Source organism: Ceratosolen solmsi, unplaced genomic scaffold (assembly GCF_000503995.2).
Source record: "Ceratosolen solmsi marchali unplaced genomic scaffold, CerSol_1.0 scaffold10, whole genome shotgun sequence".
NCBI lineage: Eukaryota > Metazoa > Arthropoda > Insecta > Hymenoptera > Agaonidae > Ceratosolen > Ceratosolen solmsi.
In genome coordinates this window covers 5,130,190-5,149,134 of record NW_011948412.1, presented here as the reverse complement: position 1 = coordinate 5,149,134, position 18,945 = coordinate 5,130,190, and the positions used below count along the sequence as shown (strand labels likewise).

The 18,945-nt window shown below is 29.0% G+C and overlaps 2 protein-coding genes across 2 annotated transcripts in view; both read right to left on the bottom strand.

The window, feature by feature from the left end:
- Positions 1 to 4,065: 4,065 nt before the first annotated feature.
- MRG15 (mortality factor 4-like) lies at positions 4,066 to 6,373 on the bottom strand. The gene is made up of 6 exons (XM_011506969.1): positions 6,088 to 6,373; positions 5,814 to 5,934; positions 5,224 to 5,535; positions 4,708 to 4,923; positions 4,453 to 4,622; positions 4,066 to 4,363 (listed from the first exon to the last, which is right to left on the bottom strand). The coding sequence occupies exons 1-6, from the start codon at positions 6,113 to 6,115 to the stop codon at positions 4,191 to 4,193; spliced, it is 1,020 nt and encodes a 339-aa protein (XP_011505271.1). The 5' UTR covers positions 6,116 to 6,373; the 3' UTR covers positions 4,066 to 4,190.
- Positions 6,374 to 13,430: 7,057 nt separating this feature from the next.
- Positions 13,431 to 18,945, bottom strand: part of LOC105368052 (uncharacterized) — a 27,645-nt gene continuing 22,130 nt past the window's right edge. Inside the window, exons 5-9 of the mRNA XM_011506957.1 lie at positions 18,610 to 18,737; positions 17,559 to 17,634; positions 16,608 to 17,300; positions 15,083 to 15,679; positions 13,431 to 14,558 (exon numbers count right to left, since the gene is read on the bottom strand). Of these exons, the coding sequence (XP_011505259.1) occupies positions 13,591 to 14,558; positions 15,083 to 15,679; positions 16,608 to 17,300; positions 17,559 to 17,634; positions 18,610 to 18,737 (2,462 nt within the window). The 3' untranslated portion in view covers positions 13,431 to 13,590. The remainder of the gene's footprint in view (positions 14,559 to 15,082; positions 15,680 to 16,607; positions 17,301 to 17,558; positions 17,635 to 18,609; positions 18,738 to 18,945) is intronic.

Genomic DNA, 18,945 nt, shown 5'->3' with positions numbered 1-18,945 from the left:
AAAAGCCGAAATTTCATTATGAATCCATAAATATAAATTGTTTTTTTTTTACATTTTGTAATAAAAATATTTGCCTAAATAATTGTTATTAAAGTATTTTAGAAGAATATTTAATTAATATTTTCCGATAAAATAGTTCCACTTTGAAAGCTTATTTGAATACCTTAATAGCATACGTTTTATTAATCTTTTAATGTTTATCTTTGCATTACAGACTAATACTGAAAACTTTTTTTTTTTTTTTTTTTTTTTAACAATATTATTTAAACGAACCTTTCAAATAGACTTAAATTATGTAATAAAAACAATTGAATTGACTACATACAAATCTGTATTGATTTATCGTTACTTTTTTCGTAATCTAGAGAGATTCGTATGAAATGTAACATTATAATTAAGAAATAAAATATATTACAGATTATTTATTGCTGTATATTGTTTCAAATTTATATAAAAATTTATTTTAATCCTGAACAATAATATAATTAAGTGGTAACTATGTGTTAATTTGAAAAACTTATAAGATTCTATTAAAAGAATGAAAATGTATTGAGTTTTAAATTAGTTGAGAGTGCCAAAAAGTTAGTTAAATCAAAAGAATAAATAAAGAATAAAAAAATAAATAAATAAAGAATAAAAATAAGAAAAAAAATAGAAATAAAGATAGAATATTCATCGTTAGTGATCCAGGATTATCTCGATAAAGTGACATTAAAAATTTAGAACCGAAGTGAATTGTTGGACTCGTGCAAAAGAATAAATCAGGAAATTATATTAATATTATATGTCATTTAATATGATACTCGGATAACTTCAATTTATTTAAAAAAAAAAAAAAAAAAAAAAAAAAAAAAAAAAAAAAAAAAAAAAAAAAGAGTACAGTGAAAGAAACTTTTATTATATTGTACTAGTATTAATAATGAATTAACGACTATTATTACGATTAAAGTATTAATAATATATATAAAATTGTAAATAAATCTTAATTCATCATTAATCAATATAAATTCAAATAACAATAGAGAAAATTATAAAAAAAATTACATTTACTGCAATCATATTTTTTAGTAAAAAATAATTAATAATTAATAATCGATAATGATTCCGGTTATTAATCAATAAATCATTTGGAAATAAATCATTTACAAAACTATATCATTATTATAAATGCGAAACGTACTCTCTGAAAATATAAATAAAGCAAGTTTAGTTAATATATAAAAACAGGTATTAATTAGAAAATTATTCATTAGAGAGACATATATTTCGTCAGATATTAGAACGATAATTAAACTTCGTTAATTATTTCATTTCGTGAAGTAAAATATAAAGTAAAGATTTTAGAAATTAAAAATATCAACAAATTGCCTTGTTTATTTTTATTTCTATCAAAACAATGTGTCATTTGTTTATTATACTATCGGGTAATATATTATATATATATATATATATATATATATATATATATATATATTATAAATTTAAAATTGAAAAAACATTTGCGAATGATTATTAAAAATTTTGTACAGATAAACACATGCAATTAAAGATAAGTAGTTGATGTATACACAATAAAATAATTAAAAATTTACACGATAATTATTAGTAGTTGCAAGCCATTAAAAGATTATTTGAACTTTAATATTAAATATTTTTAGCTTTTTACAGTGCTTACCAAAAACTTTAATTTATTTGAAGATTAAAAAAATAATTAACGTATTGTACCTCGAAGAATGTGTATTTAATTGCTTTCATTGTAAAGTGGTTTTATTAACTGTGATAAAACAACACTGTGGATCAAACTTTCTTAAAGTGAAATAAACATTCTTGAACCGTAAAGTAAATTAATTAGTAGGCAATATTTATATAACTTATAAAATTGCGAGTCATTTGTTAGTTGGATTCACCAATATCCTCAATATTGCAACTTCAAGGCATTTGATTGTTTCCTTACCATTCGGTTTATAAATTCATTGAATGCGTAATTTCTTACCTCAAAAGTGATTCCAGTCCCTAATTACATTTTATATGCATTGGATTTATGGCACTTTTTGTGACTTGCAAATTAAAATTTATTTCACTATACAGAACAGTCTTAGCTGTTTAATTTAGAAAGTCTTAATAGAAACTATTTAAATAATTATCATAGAAAACTATCATCGATATTTTCAGTTTACGATTGAAACTTTGTAATAAAATATTTAACAAATTTTTTGATAAACACTATTATTTAAGTATTAATTAAAATTACTTATCAAAATTATCTTTAAATTAAAATATTTACTAAAATAGACTGATGCAAAGATTATTAATAGATCTCACCTAATTATTAACTTGATATTTATTATTAACTTTATATTTTTTATTAATTAATATTTGGATATTTTCAAAATTACATAAATGAATACGTTCTTTGTAGAAATGCTTGAGGCAAAAGAAAAAATTAAAAAAAAAAAAATTTCTATTTTTCACTCGAAACATTTAATTTCATATAATAATTAAAATTTGAAATAAAGAATGTAATTATATCAATATAATTATATCCATTAATTATATTAATATTATATGAATATACAAGTTATAAGGAAAATTAAACTATTTTTTTGTTTTGTTTTGTTTTTCCAATAAATAGGAAAAGTATATTTTATTATTTGCAAATTGCAAAGCATCATTCAAATACATTTTAATTGAATATAATGAGTAATAAAATTAGATAATTTGGTCAGGTATTTCTAATGTAAACATTTTCTTCATAGATGTACATATAGTTAAAACAAAAGAATAGAAAATCTGGACAAGATTAGAGATATCATCACTCAAGTACGTTGTAAGCAACAAGATCAATAAGTGGACAATTGCAAAGGAAAATAGAAGCCATATACTTAATACTATTAACTTTAAGCTCATTTAAATCATATATAATAAAAATAAGGATTACATAATTCAAAGAATTCTGATTTTTATTAAATAATAATAAATCACAATAATTTACAATGCACTTTCTCTTATATAAAGAAATTATAGTATTATTCTTTAAAATTAAAGAATATTCAGCGTAATTATTTTATATAAATACCTTGATATAAACATTTTTTTTATTAATTAATCGTATTATTAATAACATAAAAAAATTTTAATTATAATTTTATATCTTCATCCATTAGGAAGCTTTAAAAATGAAAATTTTTTTATTCTAAGATACACGTCTACGAACTAAATATTATGTAAATATTGCGAATGAAAATAAATCGTATATAATTATATCTAATTAGGTTGTTTCACAAATATAAGGATAATCGTTCTTTTGTTATAAATAAATTACTGATTATACAATAAACGCAATCCAAGTAAAATTTTGTAGCAGTCCATAAGTATAAGTAAATTTTTGTAGAAAAATTATGGACTACTGAGTTTCATTAGAAAAAGTAGCAGATAAATGTAAATTTAAGCATCGAAATAACTCTAATAATAAGTAATATAAAATATATGTAAAATATATATCATCATTTTTTATTTGTAAATTTACTCTCCAATGATCAACGCTACTTTATCTTCTTTTTCCTTCAAGTACAAATTAGCCAATGTAAATAAATGAAATAAAAATTTAACATTATGATAAAAGACGAGACATATTTATAATTTTTTTTTTTAAATAAATATCTCAAAATCTTCGATACAAAAAAATATAAGGAGCAAATGAAGGATTTGAAATTATAAAATATTGCAATGAATGTTCAAGAACAGCACTATCTGAAGGAAACTTGTCAAAATCGGTTACTCATTTAATATTAGTTGTTATATATTTGTTGAAGAATTCTAATTCAGGGAAAATATTTCTTACATCATAGATACAGACAATATTAATAAATGCACGTATGTATGTATGTATGCATGGATGCATGCATGTATGTATGTATGTACGTATGTATGTATGCAGGTATGCATGTGTGTACGTATGTATGCATGCGTGCATATGTGTATGTATTGTATGCGTGTATGTACGCATGCGCGTATGTATGTATATAAACTTATATATAAATTTATATATATGTACATAAAAATCTATAGGTGCTAAATATAAAAGTAATAGTTTTCTATATAAGAACAAGAAAAAAAACATTGTTTATCCGATAATGTTAACAGTCTTTGCACATAAAATGCTAAATTAAAATCTCCACGTTATCACACATCTATTTTACAAATTTTCGATGATAATCTGGTAAAGGATCTTTATAATCATGCAAATCAAATAAACTTGCACTATTATTTTGTAAATATTGTAGAAAATGGTGGAAATGCATTAATAATAGTTGCGTACTTTTCTCATCCAACATTGTATAAGATAGCATATCTCCAAGTTTAACTAAAAATATAATTAAATCAATTAATGTTAAATTATATTTCTATATAATAAAATTAATAGAGAGCATATATCTTTTCATAAATACATACCAAATAGTCGTAATAAATAGTAAGGACCATATAAGTGACTTGGTAAAATATCAGAATCTTCTGGAATCATTTCTTCAAATTGTGGTCTTTCCCAGCCATACAAAAGTTGTAAATTAAATGAAACATTAAAATACTCTCTAATTCCTTTTGTAATTTCTATAGCACTTTCTCTAAATTATTTTGGAACATACATTAGAAAATTTAACTATTTTAAATTATTGTAAATTAACTAAATTATAAAATTTAAATCCTTACTTATTTAAACCATTCATTTTTCCTGTTTCAATTGCTTCTATGTAGTCATCTAAAACTTTTTCAACCGTAATACTCATTGGTAAGGAAGGCAATTTTTTTTGCTTTGTTATAACATCGCACTCATCGATAAGATGATATTTTAAATCATCGGGTATTGTGATGTTAATTTCTGTTTTAACGCTATATTCTTCTGTATCATCCGAAGGCTCTGGTCGCCTAAAATATTTATTTAAACAGTAAATTCAGATGCTTACTCAAAGTCAGTACTCAAAGTATTAAATAAATATATTTCATACAAAAATATAAGCTAGCTTCTAAAAAAAGAGTAGTAGAAATTAAATTGAATAGATAATAAATTAAATGCAGACTGAATAGGAGTAGTAAATTAAATTAAATAAATAGTACAAAATATGTCAAATTGTTAAAATAATTATTTGTATATGTGTATATATTTTTTTTCACTTACATAACCCCTATATTATAAAAATTAAAGAAATTCAATTAATTTATAAATACCCTCGTTTCTTGCGTGGTACCTCCAGTGGGGAATCGCTTGAGGACGTTGGTGTAAGTGCAATTCCAGCAGACTTACTGGCACGACTTGGTGTTCTTTCTAAAAGTGCTACAGGTGTACTCGCTCTACTATCGCTATCTTTTTCCTTGTCGCGACCGCCTTCGCTCCGTCGACCTTGAACTTTTGAAGTACCACCACTTTTTCTATTTTGTTTATTACTTGCTTGTTCATGTACTTTTTGTACTTCTTTCTGTTTCTGAACGTTTGTATCATTAAATTTTAACACTCTATCTTCGGGTACCCATTCATCCCAACTGTAATACAATTAAAAATTATAATAAATTCTTAATTTTTATTCTTAATTATAAAACCATAAAATGATGAAAATAAATATACAAATCAAAATGAAAGTAATCTAAATTTGAAAATAATTTTATTGATTATATTAACGTTATAAGCTAAAATTGATATTTAAATAAATATAATATTTATCTATATCAATTCTAACCATTTTAAAGTTTAGAATGAACGATTAATTTTATAAAATAATTAATGTTTTTTTTTTTATCGGGACATTTAACATAATACATACTTCTTATTCCAACCGGCATAGTGAATGTAGTATTTTATTTGCTTTTCATCTTTTGAAAATGATGATTTTAAACACTTGGCTTCGTATATAAGAGGACCATGGAAGCATAAAACTTTTTCACCTGTGAAAGTATTATAATCATAAAATAATAAAGAAATTTCTCAACATTTTATCAAGGTATTATATTTAATTTATTTATCCAGGATATTTTATAAATAAATCAAATAGCATATATCGCAAAGACATAAATACATTAAGAACATATCCACCATACCTTCTTGGAATTTACATTTTGGGGGCATTTTCCAATTTACTTTTTATTTTGCAACTCCACTTTTTTCTTAAACAAAATACGAGGTTAGTTACGTCAACCATCTGGCATCATCACTTTTGCACTAGCCAACTTGATTCCAAAGTTCAAGAGTGAATCAAAATTCTATGCCAAATCCAGTCGCCTATCTCCACAAGCACTTCACAAAGAATCAGTTCACAATCTATGAAACCACGAACCGATAAAGCCAAGAACCCACGGATCCACGAACCCACGAACCCAAAAACCTACGAACCCACGAACCCACAACTCACCACTCTACTACTGCAGAAACAATTTCAGTAAATTGGGTGATATATATTAATTATTATTATTTATTGTGATTCTATTTCTTGTATACACTCGGCTAAATGACACATGCGCCTACATACACACAATCATGCATAGATTTTATAAATCTCTCATAGGCATATATAGGTATATATGCATATATATATATATATATATATATATGCATATCTATATGCATACATGCAGGAGCATATGAAAATTAGTAAAAATCAAGTAAGAATTATTAAGTAAGAATTAAATAAATAATAAGAAAGATTGATTATTACATATTACTACATTTACGAAAAGAAGAAAAATCATGATTTAAGCTTGAAGGAACTTTTTAAAAATTCTACATCAAGGAAAATACAATTTTTAAAGTCGTAAAGTTTTGATTCGTCAACAAATAACGTATGACACAGCGCTCATAAGAGTGACGCTTCCTGACGTCAAATCAATCGAATAATGTAATTATAATTATAGTATAAAGTATCGATAAAAAATGTTAATAAAAATCTAGTAAATTTAATAATTAACTAATTTAATATTAATTTCGGTACATATTTATAAAGGACTATTTGTATAAAAATAAAAAATTTAATTAAAATTTTATTACTTGACAGTCGTAACGGTTATACCCGCTTACCTAAATTTAAATAATAAAATTAATACACATAAATAATTATCAAGTGTGCCCCATAAATTATGTATTCAATATTCAGAAATTGTTTTTCAATCATCGTATATGTCTGCTAAGGCACTGTAATTATTAAAAATTATTTATTTATAAAAAATAATATTTCAAGATAACATATTTATTCTTACGAATAAATTTTATCGGAATCGGTATACCTCATATCTAGTATAAATCTATTAATTTCCTAAGCCAGCAAAATAATCCCAGTAAAGTATAATTGTTATATTAAATGTTAAGAAAAACTGACCGCCTTTCGATGGCTACGCACCTACTGGATTTTTATCCGAACTAAACTAGTGCATCGTCGACAACTAAAGCAGTTTCCTCATCAGGAGAAAGTAAAGAGAGAAAATAAACATATATAAAAATATTACATATATATATATATATATATATATATATATATATAATTACTAATGTTATGAATTACTATCGAACATATTTTAATCAAATTTAATCAAATCATACATATAACTTAATAAATAAATTGCAATTATTCCCTCAGAGTATACACATTTCTATTGCAAATTATTATACTAGATAAATTGTTAATTGTTCTTTCTGTTTTTTTATTTTATTTAACATATTTTGAAATTACAAGACATACCTTTAACAAAATACTAATACATTTGATAATTAATGATTATATTTCGATTATCAATAGATCATCTACATAACTTTTAAATGTTTTATTGGTTTGAGAAAATCGTGTTCACAGAGCAAAATAAATCAACTGTAGATATGCATTGGCACTTTATTGTATTAGATTAATTTTATTAATTACAAAACGATCATTACAAACAATGAGTACGTTCAACGTTTCGAAAGATAATTTTCATTCCAATTAAAAATAATCACACAAACAAATGTTCACAGATCACTGGCGCATCATATTATACAAGAACTGATAATGTTTTTCTAGAATAATTGTAGCTTAAAATTAAAAACATGATGCACATCCTTAAAATTTGTAATTAATAGTTTATTATAATCATTTTAGTGATCATAATAATGTTTTAATTAGATATGCATTATAATATTACAATTGAAGCAAATGCGTTTTACTGTAGCTGGCAAAATATAGAAATAATAATAAAAAATTTAATAATAACATTGTTAGAAATATAGCTTAAAAAAATGACTTTTTTTGTTTTTGTTTTTTTGTTTGTTTTAATTATAATAATAGCACAATCAAATAATCCGTTAAATTTTGAAGAAATTAAAATCATTGCTTTAAAATATTATGATTTCAAAGACATAAAATTGTCTTTAGTTAATATAAAATTATTAACATTGACAAATTTCTATGCATTTAAATAATGTAAAATAATGTTTTACTATATAGACTATAAGAATAAATAATAATCAATATTTCGTATTGAGCTTTTATAACTTTGATAAATATTACATATATCTATTATTATATTTATTATTTAAAGAGTAGGGTTATGAAAAAGTGTAAAAACAAATTTATAATAATTTTTTTTAGATTCGATTTCAGATAATGTCATCTTTTGTTAGTTTATATAACGCAAAATTATGAATAACACTTTCTGATTATATATCAATCAATTTTTCTACAAACTCGAACATACATCTTATTACAATAGTGTCTATGTAATGCTAGTTAATCTTAGTATTCAAAATTTTATTATTTTAATAGTAAATTTTTAATTTTTAAAAAGCTTGGATACGATTTCAAACACTAAAGGAGGCGACTTTGTATCGAAAGAATCTAATTTTTAATTTCCATTTATTAGTACTATTTATAAAGCCATGGTAAATAAGTGTTTTACTTAAAATAAAAAAAAATTTTTCTAATAATCTTAATTAATTTGATCCATATATCATTATTGTTGTTATCATTAATGCTACTACTTATTCGAATAAAGTTCTTTCTTTCGAATCCGATGGTTTTATAATTGATTTTATTCTCTGACAGATTAAAGGGAACAAATCAATATATATAATAAACGTAATACATTTTTTATTTTTATTGATAAAGAAAAGAATTATACAAAGGCTTATCGTTGAATTCAGAGTAAAAATTGTCTTTGAAAAAAAAAATTTATCATTCCAATTGAATTTTTTAGAATAGAATAAAACATTCTAGAAGTATGAAGGAGTTTAAAATTATTTTTAATATCCAAAACGCTATAATAATTCCAACTAAACTAAGTCGTTCGATTACATATCTGTTTAACCGATCTCGACATCTTACTTGTTGTGTCCCATGAACTCGCTTTCGCGCAATTTCACATAGCGTAATTTCTCGGTGAAATTACGAGCGCACGTGTTCCCCTTCTCCTTTTATTCGTTGACCTTCCCTTAGCTGCAATAAACTCGACGGATTAATTTTGTTGGTATTTACAAGAGACAAGAGCGCATTCCTAATAAGAATTATAGCTTGGCTCCATTGTTCTGATCGGCGATTTTTTGTTTTTCATCTCTGCTTCTAATGCCACATATACGCCAAGTGAGACGGAATTTTTGAATATTTGCCAATTCTATATTGCATGGATAAGCAGGAAAATTAATTATTATTATTTTTGTTTTTTTTTTTAATTGTGTAAAATATTAAATGAAAAATAATGTGGATAACGTTTGGGGATTTATTAAGGCACGTTGATATGGAATATATTTTTATTTGAAAATTACATTGTATATTAAAGTAGTTGAATATTCCATTTCATTGTATTTGATTTTATACAAATACTTTTATACCGAGTCACTTTAACTGCTTATTAATTGATTTATTCTTGTTATTAATTCATGTTCTTAAGTTCGAATATATTTTTAGTTTTTAAAATATATTTAGGGATTTTAATTAAAATTTACAAAAAAAAATCAAAAAAAAAAAACAAAAAAAACAAAATAAAACAAAAAAAAAACAATCACAATTACATTTTAAAAATAATTTATCATTAAACAATAAAGTTGAATTTCATGGTATACGGATGATTATTGTAAATGTATTAAAATGTTGCTCGTGTAAATAAAGTTATAATTTTGGTTTTAGAATGACGAAAGATTTTATTTTCAATCGATGACGTGCAATAACAAAGTGTTACATTAAATAAGAAAATTATTGTAAATGGAAACGAGTAATGTTGTGAAGACGAATGTATTTTCAATATGTTCAATATGTTTGAGATTTTATTGTTACATATTATTTGATAGTAGTTTGAAGAATATATATCAGTCAGATTTTTTTTTTTTTTTTTTTTTTTAATGGAAATTTCTGCTCAATTATATCACATTGAATGAAAGCATGTTTTGATGTTCTTAAATAAACGGTTAATTTGCTTGAAATTAATATCACTAATTGACTGCGAGTATTTCAATTGTAAAGCTAGCATTAACATTTTGTTGTTTTTTTTTTTTTCTAATTTGAGCGTAATTCTTAAATGTCAAATTTGTAATTTAATAGAGCAGCCGAGGCAAATTTAATCGAATAATTTACATTTACTCCCAGAATTTATTCACATATATCTCCTCTTTGTTTAATATTTATTATTATATGAGAACATAATTTTATATTATTGTAAATACCATATGAAAACTTAGGAGAGAAAATGAAGGAAGGAAGGATCAAGTGATGTGAAAATTATAAATCTAAGATTTTTTTAAAATCATTTTATTCATATTTTTTAAGCAAAACACAAAAGAATTAAAGTACAGAGTTATTCCTTAGATTGTATTTGAATAGAGTAAGTTTTTCATGAAATTGTACAGCAATATTATTCGTGTTTTTAAACGTATCGCAATAAATACATTATCATATACGTATATCTGCGTGTACGCGTGTATTTGTTATCCCTTGATGCATATATTTTTGCGCGTCCATATTATTATGTATGCGTGTTTTTATTTGCTCGTGTCGCATCGGTAGACCCATTACTTATCATCAACGACGGGATTAGTGCTTCATTATAACTATTTGTTACTTAGAAATTGTAAAGTTGTAAATCTGTAAAGTTCTTTTGAATTTTCATTATTATTCTGTCCATTTCATTTTAATTCAAAGTAAGCTTTTTAATATCATTTCTTGCATCCTGAAGAAAACTCCTACGGTCAATCGATTAGAAAAAATGGCCGCCACAGAATAAGGCACACAATTGATGCAACGCGCACTTTGATAATAGCGACATATCACACCTATGTATCAGTAATATAAAGTAAAATATGATGGCCAAATTAATACCGAATCGACTTTATAAAAAGTCGAAAATAAAAGAACACCGATTAGTAATCCAGACAATGATCGAGTAAAGTGTACCACTGCCGTTTAACAATTAATTATGCATCGAACATTTGAAGAAAGCGAATGAAAATGCATCAGTATGTCTGCATGTCTGATAAGTTGATTTGTTTTTGACGGAGAGGATGATAGTTCGGCTTTATATTTACATACTTTATGAGGTATATATGCTGCATATGAGGCAAGCCTCCTGCGCTATCGTTATTGCCATCTTTACTTCGTTTCTCTTCATCCTCCATTTTTATCATTCTTCGTCTCTCGTTTCATTTTCGGGTGTGAATTATGTCATTACGAGTACTCTTTCAATTTTCAGTCACGTATTAACGAGTTGTATAAACATTTTCATACTATTGTGTTTGCATCATCGAACTTTATGCAATGCAAGCTTCTGTCGTACACGAATGCTACTCCGTACCTATTCACGCGTAAATTGTAAGTATAAAATGTATTGAAATTTCATGAATTATATTTTCGATATATTCTCTGGGCAGTGCAAACCGCTTATTAACACAAGTTCTGCCTGCATTTACATTCTTCCGTAGAGATTCTTCCGAAGAGAACGTTTAACACTGTCTATCGTCAATAATGTCGTCTACTTAATATTTCATCTGCATTCTCTCATTCCAGAATTTATCGGCTTTACATAATTCATTTTAAATATATTTTTTATTTATTTATTTATTTTTTTTTTTTTTTTTTTTGTTTATTTTTTTGTTTTGTTTGCAACTTTTTCGATTACTATATGTTGTCTTAATTATTTATCTAAGATTAATTATATCTTACCTAATCTATTCTTTTTGCTTCTGTAAACTCCAAATTCATCACCGATACTTTCGCAATCAAATCGAATTTTTTATATTAGTTGAATGGGTATTACCTCTCAACTGCCATTATTTTGTACGCTTATTACTTGTACTGATGCGATATCATTTTCTAATGTATAAAAGTGCATAAAAAGCAAAAAAGTAGATCTGATTATTATAAACTGTATAGGATGATTTTTTCGGTGTATCGTATAAGTCACTTTCAACGATAGCGCAGGCGCGTTCGTTCACGCTACGAGCTTTTGGAACACGCGATTATTTTTTTTAATCTTATTTTCTTAAAAGTCTTACGAAAAAACGGTAGTTATTATATTTATCCTTAAACTTCACGGGCTCAAATTTTCGTTTGAAAGGGTCGTACAAAATATGCTTTAATTACATACAACTTGAGTTCTAGCCTCAGTCACGCATTTAATATTTGTATCATCGATAACAAGAGCGATAGCAAATCTAACAATATGCTGTAACTTTCTACCGCTTTGGTATCTTCGTCATCAGACTTCTCGGACTAGCTTTTTATTCATTGCTTCGCTCAATATTATAATGTACTGATGTACCGAGTTCATACATGTAGAGGCAAATTACAGTAACGATTATGCCGGGAATATCGTACGTAGCACTTGACTACTTGAAACAGTATTTCGAAAAACTAAATGATTTTTACTTGCAACACTTTAACGAAATCCCCTACCGTTTTAAAATAAACTTTTATTTTTCTATTAAATCAAGTAATAGTAATTAGGAACCATGACGATTTTTTCAATCGTCTTTTAAAAAGCTAAACATACATGAAACTTTGAGAAAAAAAACAGTTATCATGGAGTATCTACGATAAAGAATATTAAGTTCTACGATAACTGCATAAAGTATGTGCTGAAGCTGCTAAAGCATTCGTTATATGTTTACACATTAAAAAAGTTTTGTGAAGTGTGGCTGAAAGCGTAAACGAATGCTCGTATGCTATTTACAAACGCAAAGCTCTTTGGAACACAAAAGTTTTATTCGCTTAATGCTTTTAATTATTCTTTGTAATAGTAGATGCTCAAGAAAATTCAATCGATCTCTCATCATTTCTCAATAACACGAATTCAGTCAATTAGTCAAATTCTCAAGTACCATTAATCGCAAATCATGAATTCGTAAAAAAAAAAAAAAGAAAAAAAAAAAATGTTCAATTGATCCAGCATCGCTTCTATAAAAATAAAACAAAAAATTAATATTTGTCATATTGAACATGTGAGTGATAAAATAAGCCGATAAAACATTAATCTCAAAATTAATCAATAACTATAAAAAGAGATTTGGAAATGTATTTTAAAAATCAATATCATAATATTAATGGTACTTGGCTAGATAAGACGGAGAAACGCCACAGTTTGGATAATCGCCGATGGTCATTGAATAATGCAACAGACAGCTTTACACGGTATTGGACCTTCTGTCTCCCGACTAAATAATCGCGATTTGCCAAGTTTCGAATCCATCGAAGCAAAAATAAGTGGTTTGCCCGTGTAAAAGCTTTCATAGACTTCGAAAGCCTCCTCGATTGGCAGCTTTGAATTCTTATTGGCAGAGTTCTCCTTTTTTTCTCCGAGTACGATCATCGGTATCTCTTCCTCGCTGCTAGTGCTTAAACTCAATTGATCAGAAGTATTTGGCACGGTTAACGATTGAGATGCACGCGGATTATCGTTTAAAGCTACATTATCGCAAATATCGTCCTCGGCACTGGTCTCGCTCCGTTCAACCTGAAGTCGATAATATCTCTGCACGTGCTCCATGCGGTCGGGGCAGCCGTTATTAGCTACCAATAATTCATCGTTAGCCGATTCTTCCAGGAGCGCTTTTTTCGGAGTCGGTGTCGGCTCGACAATCTCCGTCTCCCAGCATTCGAGAACATCTGGCTCCTCGATACTACCGATGCTACCGATTGAGAGCTCCTTTTCGTCCCTCGGAGTACAGTCACTGTCCCTTCTCATCCTCGTTGAGCCGTTGAGGTCGTTCTTACGACACGGGTCATTTGGACTGACCTCTTGAGGCGCAAGCGCCACGAGCAGCAATTCACCTTCCATTGAAACAACGATTTCGCCCCTTTCGAAGGTCTTCACTGGTTGTCCATCCGCTAAATATTTATCCTTGCAACTGATCTCTTGGACTCGATGGACTTTTCCATCACGTCTTTCAATGCTCGAGCAGCGTCCTCCAGCTTCCTCGAGTTTTCTCATAGTTATCCGAGAATTTTCAGCAATCCTCATACCCACATCGCTATCCTTCTCAATAAGTTTGCAAATGCCATCAGCCGCCATTGTTGGTGGAGATTCCAATGAATCGACAGAAACTTGCGCATTTTCTTGTACTAGAGCTGAAATATCGAATACTAATTATCATTAGTCATTATGCTTGGTACACTTTGTACCAACATCATTTAACATTCTCCGCTATTGACAAGCATATCACTTATTTTATATTGTTTAATAATAATAATAATAATAATAATAATAATAATAATAATAATAATTAAATAAAAACAATAAATAAATAACGGCTAAACGTGTCGTTAGAAATTATTTATTACATATTATAAATTCGTAGAATAGAGGTTTCTGCGCTAATTCGCTTAAAATCTCCAGATTCAAGAAATTTTTCTAATCGACTCAGCCGAGTCCAATGAATAACGATACTTTGAACTGAAACTTTAGAATTTCAGACAATTTGAAATCAATATTAATATTAATAGCTTAACCGATAAATTAACAGTCTCATAAAATAATCAAAAATAAAAAGAAAAAGAAAAAGAAAAAAAAGAGTGAAATATTGTTGGGGAGGGGTTGGGAGAAGAATGGGGGATGGGATGGGGAGGGGGGAGGGTAGGGAGAATCCAATTACCGAGTGAATCTTGTTGATTATTAGCGCAGAAATTATGAGCATCCATCTTGGTCTTGGAGCTATTTGCACGTTTTCTCTTAGCACGTTTGGCGCGTTTATTCCTTTTGAATGCAGCGTTGTTTAACACCTTGGCAGTGTTCTCGCCGCTATTCTTAGATCGGCTGTTGGTATTTGCGAATTTATTAAGACTGGCTTCGCGCTCACCGGCGCAGCCATTAACAGATAGTGCAGGTATGGGATTGCTTTTCAAGTTTTTTGGCGGCTCGTTGTTCATCGATGTGTCGTCATCGACGTCTTCCTCCTCTTCCTCTTCTTCCTCATCCAGATTATCATCACTCTCCGACAAAGACGTAACGAAGAGATCGGACGAGTTGGTTGTCTTGAGCCACTCATAGACTGCACTACTTATCGGTCGCACCGAAGAGTCGATCTTCGTCTGACTATCGAAGCCGGAATTCTCCTGGCTAACCGATATTACTGTTGCCGCTGTAGTTGTCGTTATCGACCCCATCATCTTCGATTTCGTCATTTCATTATTCTCATCGGTGAGACTTTCAAAGGTGTTCGAGTTTTCATTAACCCAAGTTTGACAGATATCTAATCAAAAGTAGAATGTCGCGCTCAATTAAATGCAAACTGTAAAAATGATTAGTAAGAATGGGCAAACGTTAGTAATGTGTCATTCGTACTCTTTTGATAGTTATGAGCTTTGTATATTAAACTAAAATTATTACAATAAATTGAATAATATTGCAATAATTATTTTATAAGTTCTATTCGTTGCATTGAATAAATTGCTCGGATGCGATGCAAATTTGTAAACGAACATAAATGACTATGACAGTATAGCTTATTCGGTGTTTCACAATATAAATTTTAAATATGATATCAAGTAATTATTGCAATAGTCGTTGCCTTCGGTCATTCTAAAGCAGAGCGCCTTTAAATTTTTTTTTTTTTTTTTTTCCAATCATTTTTATGTACTTATAAGTAGTTTTTAACATAATCGAATAGCTTATTTCATTCGTTGAACGTTTGGATACTAAGAAGCTAAGCTATATTAAAGTGATCGTTGTGTGTTTAATTAAATGAAACATAAAAAAGTAGGATCTTGAGAATGTAATTTATTTAATATTATGTGTATTTTAGTTAGCAAAAAGAGAGAGAGTCGGAGCTTAAGCAATTTTAATATAAAAATATACTTTGCCTTATTTCTGTTAAGCATCGTTATTTTCAAACGCGAAGTACTATTTTTCCAAAAGTATTATGACTGTATAATTACATTTACTTCAAAACGATAAAAAAATCTCTTATCTTATTCATTTAAATTAATCGTTCATTAAATATGCGCGCCACCAGGCAATCCTACTAATGATCTTAAAAGTATTTTAAGACTCGCAAAAGTTCGATTATTTTGTATATCCAAATTGCGTTTTAATAACAAAAATCTAATCATCTCGCATTAAACTCACGCAAATAAGGAATGTGTGATAAATATGAGTATAAAATTGCAGGCGTTTCTCACCAAGGTCATCCTTATGGTTTGACTGCATCTCGACAATGGTTGTTGCGCTGAGCATCGCTTGAACATCCTCAAGGCGATAATCGTCGTTTTTCGGGCTAGATGAGACGTCGAGATCGGACGCAGTAGTCGACTCACGCACGTATTTGGCTTCCTTGGTACCGTACTTCCGTCGCGACAGGCTAGCGCCGTCGCTGTTAGGATTATCGGTGCTCCGGGTAACGAGAGACTCGTAGCTCGTAGGTAGTCTTTGTCCCTCGGCGTTGATGGGACTGGTGGTCTCGTTGATCTCTGGTAAGAGGGGCGTCGAGCGCGAGTTGCCTAGATGCGCGTCGCCGTTGAAGAGGGGCTTCGACTCACTAGGATCCCCGCCGTCCAGAGTCTGCAAGCTTCTCTGGGACTTTGGTAGTTCGACGCTGTTTAGGGGCTGCTGGAACTGACACTTGTCCGCTGTTGCGGTCTTCTCGTAATTTGTTGTGCCGTTGACCTTGGGCACAAAGCCGTTATCACGCCGCTTCTCCTTGATCAGTCTTTTCGGTTCGTTGTTCACGTGATTATTGAGCATCGATGCTTTGGAGGCTCTAGAAATACAGTCTTCCGTTCTCAATTGCGACTCGGTGGATCGCGGATGAAATTCTTGACATTCAGGATTGAGTGGTCGGTTACTGAGGTTCGTCGTCGTCGTCGCCGCCGCCGCCGCCGCCGCCGCCGCCGTTATCTTCGTCGACATCGCCGCCGTAGCCGCCGTCGTCGCAATCGTGGCCGTCGTCGCTGTCGTTGTCGTTGTCGTCGTCGTCGTCATCGTCGGCGCTGTCGTCGTAATAGTCGCCGTAGTCACCGCCGTTACTGTCGCCGTTGTCATTATTGCCGTTGCCGTTGCCGTTGCAGTCGCCGTTGCTGTTGCTGTTACCGTTGTCGTCGTCATCGTCGTCGTTGTCGTCGTCGTCGATTCCAACCAGGAAACACAAGGGGATGATAAACCATTCTCATCTTCCGAAGTGTAGTCTTCCTCTTCATCCTCTGTTTTACCCTAAAATTACAGTCTGTCTAATTACAACCTCGCTTTTATCCATTAATACGTCAGATGAATGTACGCATGCTAACATCAAAGGCAAAATAAAGCGCAATTACTATGCGAGTCTTAAGCATAACTATACAAGTTTAAAATTTAATTTTTAATCTATCTAATATTTAATATTGATAAAAGTTTTGTATTAATCACATTTCTTTTAACTACACAACGGCAATAAAAATACACGCACACATTTATCCATTTAATAATAGGGTATATGATAATTGATGATTTATCTAAAGTTATAAACATGGTATTTTAATTATTTTAATAATTTTAATTAATTTAACCTTTACTCAACGAATAATAAATGCGTCACGAATTTATTATTCGTGACATTGGTCGAGCATAACCGCGAAAATAAATAAGAATAAATTTTGCCAATAATTTGGTTAGCTATAAATATTTATATTTAATTATGTTCTTGATATATTTATAACGTTGAGCTTGATAAATATTCTTATAACTATAAAGAATAATATTCTCAAAAGAAAATTACGCTGGCCCTTTTCTAATTTTCCGAATTTTAAAGTTACCGCCTAATTACACAATTCAATAAATCGCTTAAAATAAATTCATGAATCATTAAAAATTATACTTTTATAGCTCCACGTGCAGTAAATTTAACATAATAAGTTATAAAATAGAAATATATTATCCAGCAAAGATTAAAAATTAAAATACAAGTTTTACTTAGCAAAAAGAAAAAAAAAGAAGAATGAAAAAAGTGTATATTAGTACTCAAGCATAACAAATCAATTTTGCTAAGCTTAAGGAGTCAATAAAAGCTATGCAAGAAATTATTTATGCTCTACTAGACGACGGGCAAATAGTATTTTATAATTGCAAGTGTTGTCTGTGAAGCTAGAAGACGCTAATGTAGAGGGAGAAAAGAACGGCAAAATTAGGACAAGAAGAGGGCATTAAACTTACGAAAGCGTATGAACCCTTCGGCTTTCTCTTCTTTTTCTTCCTCCTACGGTTCGCGCAAACCGCTGCCGCCGTGGAATTCGTCACGACATCGCTGCATCTCAGCACCGATCCATTTTGTATCATCACGCCTTTGCGGGGAAAAAAATTTGGTATTACTACGCAAGCTCGGACAATAAAACGTGCACACGCGCGCGATGTACTTTGTAATATTGGCACAAATTCGACATGTAGCATCTTTACGCATGTGCAAGAAAAACATAACGCGTGATTTGACAGAAACTGTGATGCAACGATAGAGAGAGAAAGAGAGAGAGAGAGAGAGAGAGAGAGAGAGAG

Excerpts from the sequence above, each read along its gene's own strand:
- MRG15 (XM_011506969.1), bottom strand. The coding sequence starts at position 6,115 with ATGCCCCCAAAATGTAAATTCCAAGAAG. Across the intron at positions 4,924-5,223 it reads GTACCACGCAAGAAACGAGG|GCGACCAGAGCCTTCGGATG; the intron begins GTATTTATAAAT and ends TAAATATTTTAG. Across the intron at positions 4,623-4,707 it reads AAAATGAATGGTTTAAATAA|AGAAAGTGCTATAGAAATTA; the intron begins GTAAGGATTTAA and ends AAAATAATTTAG.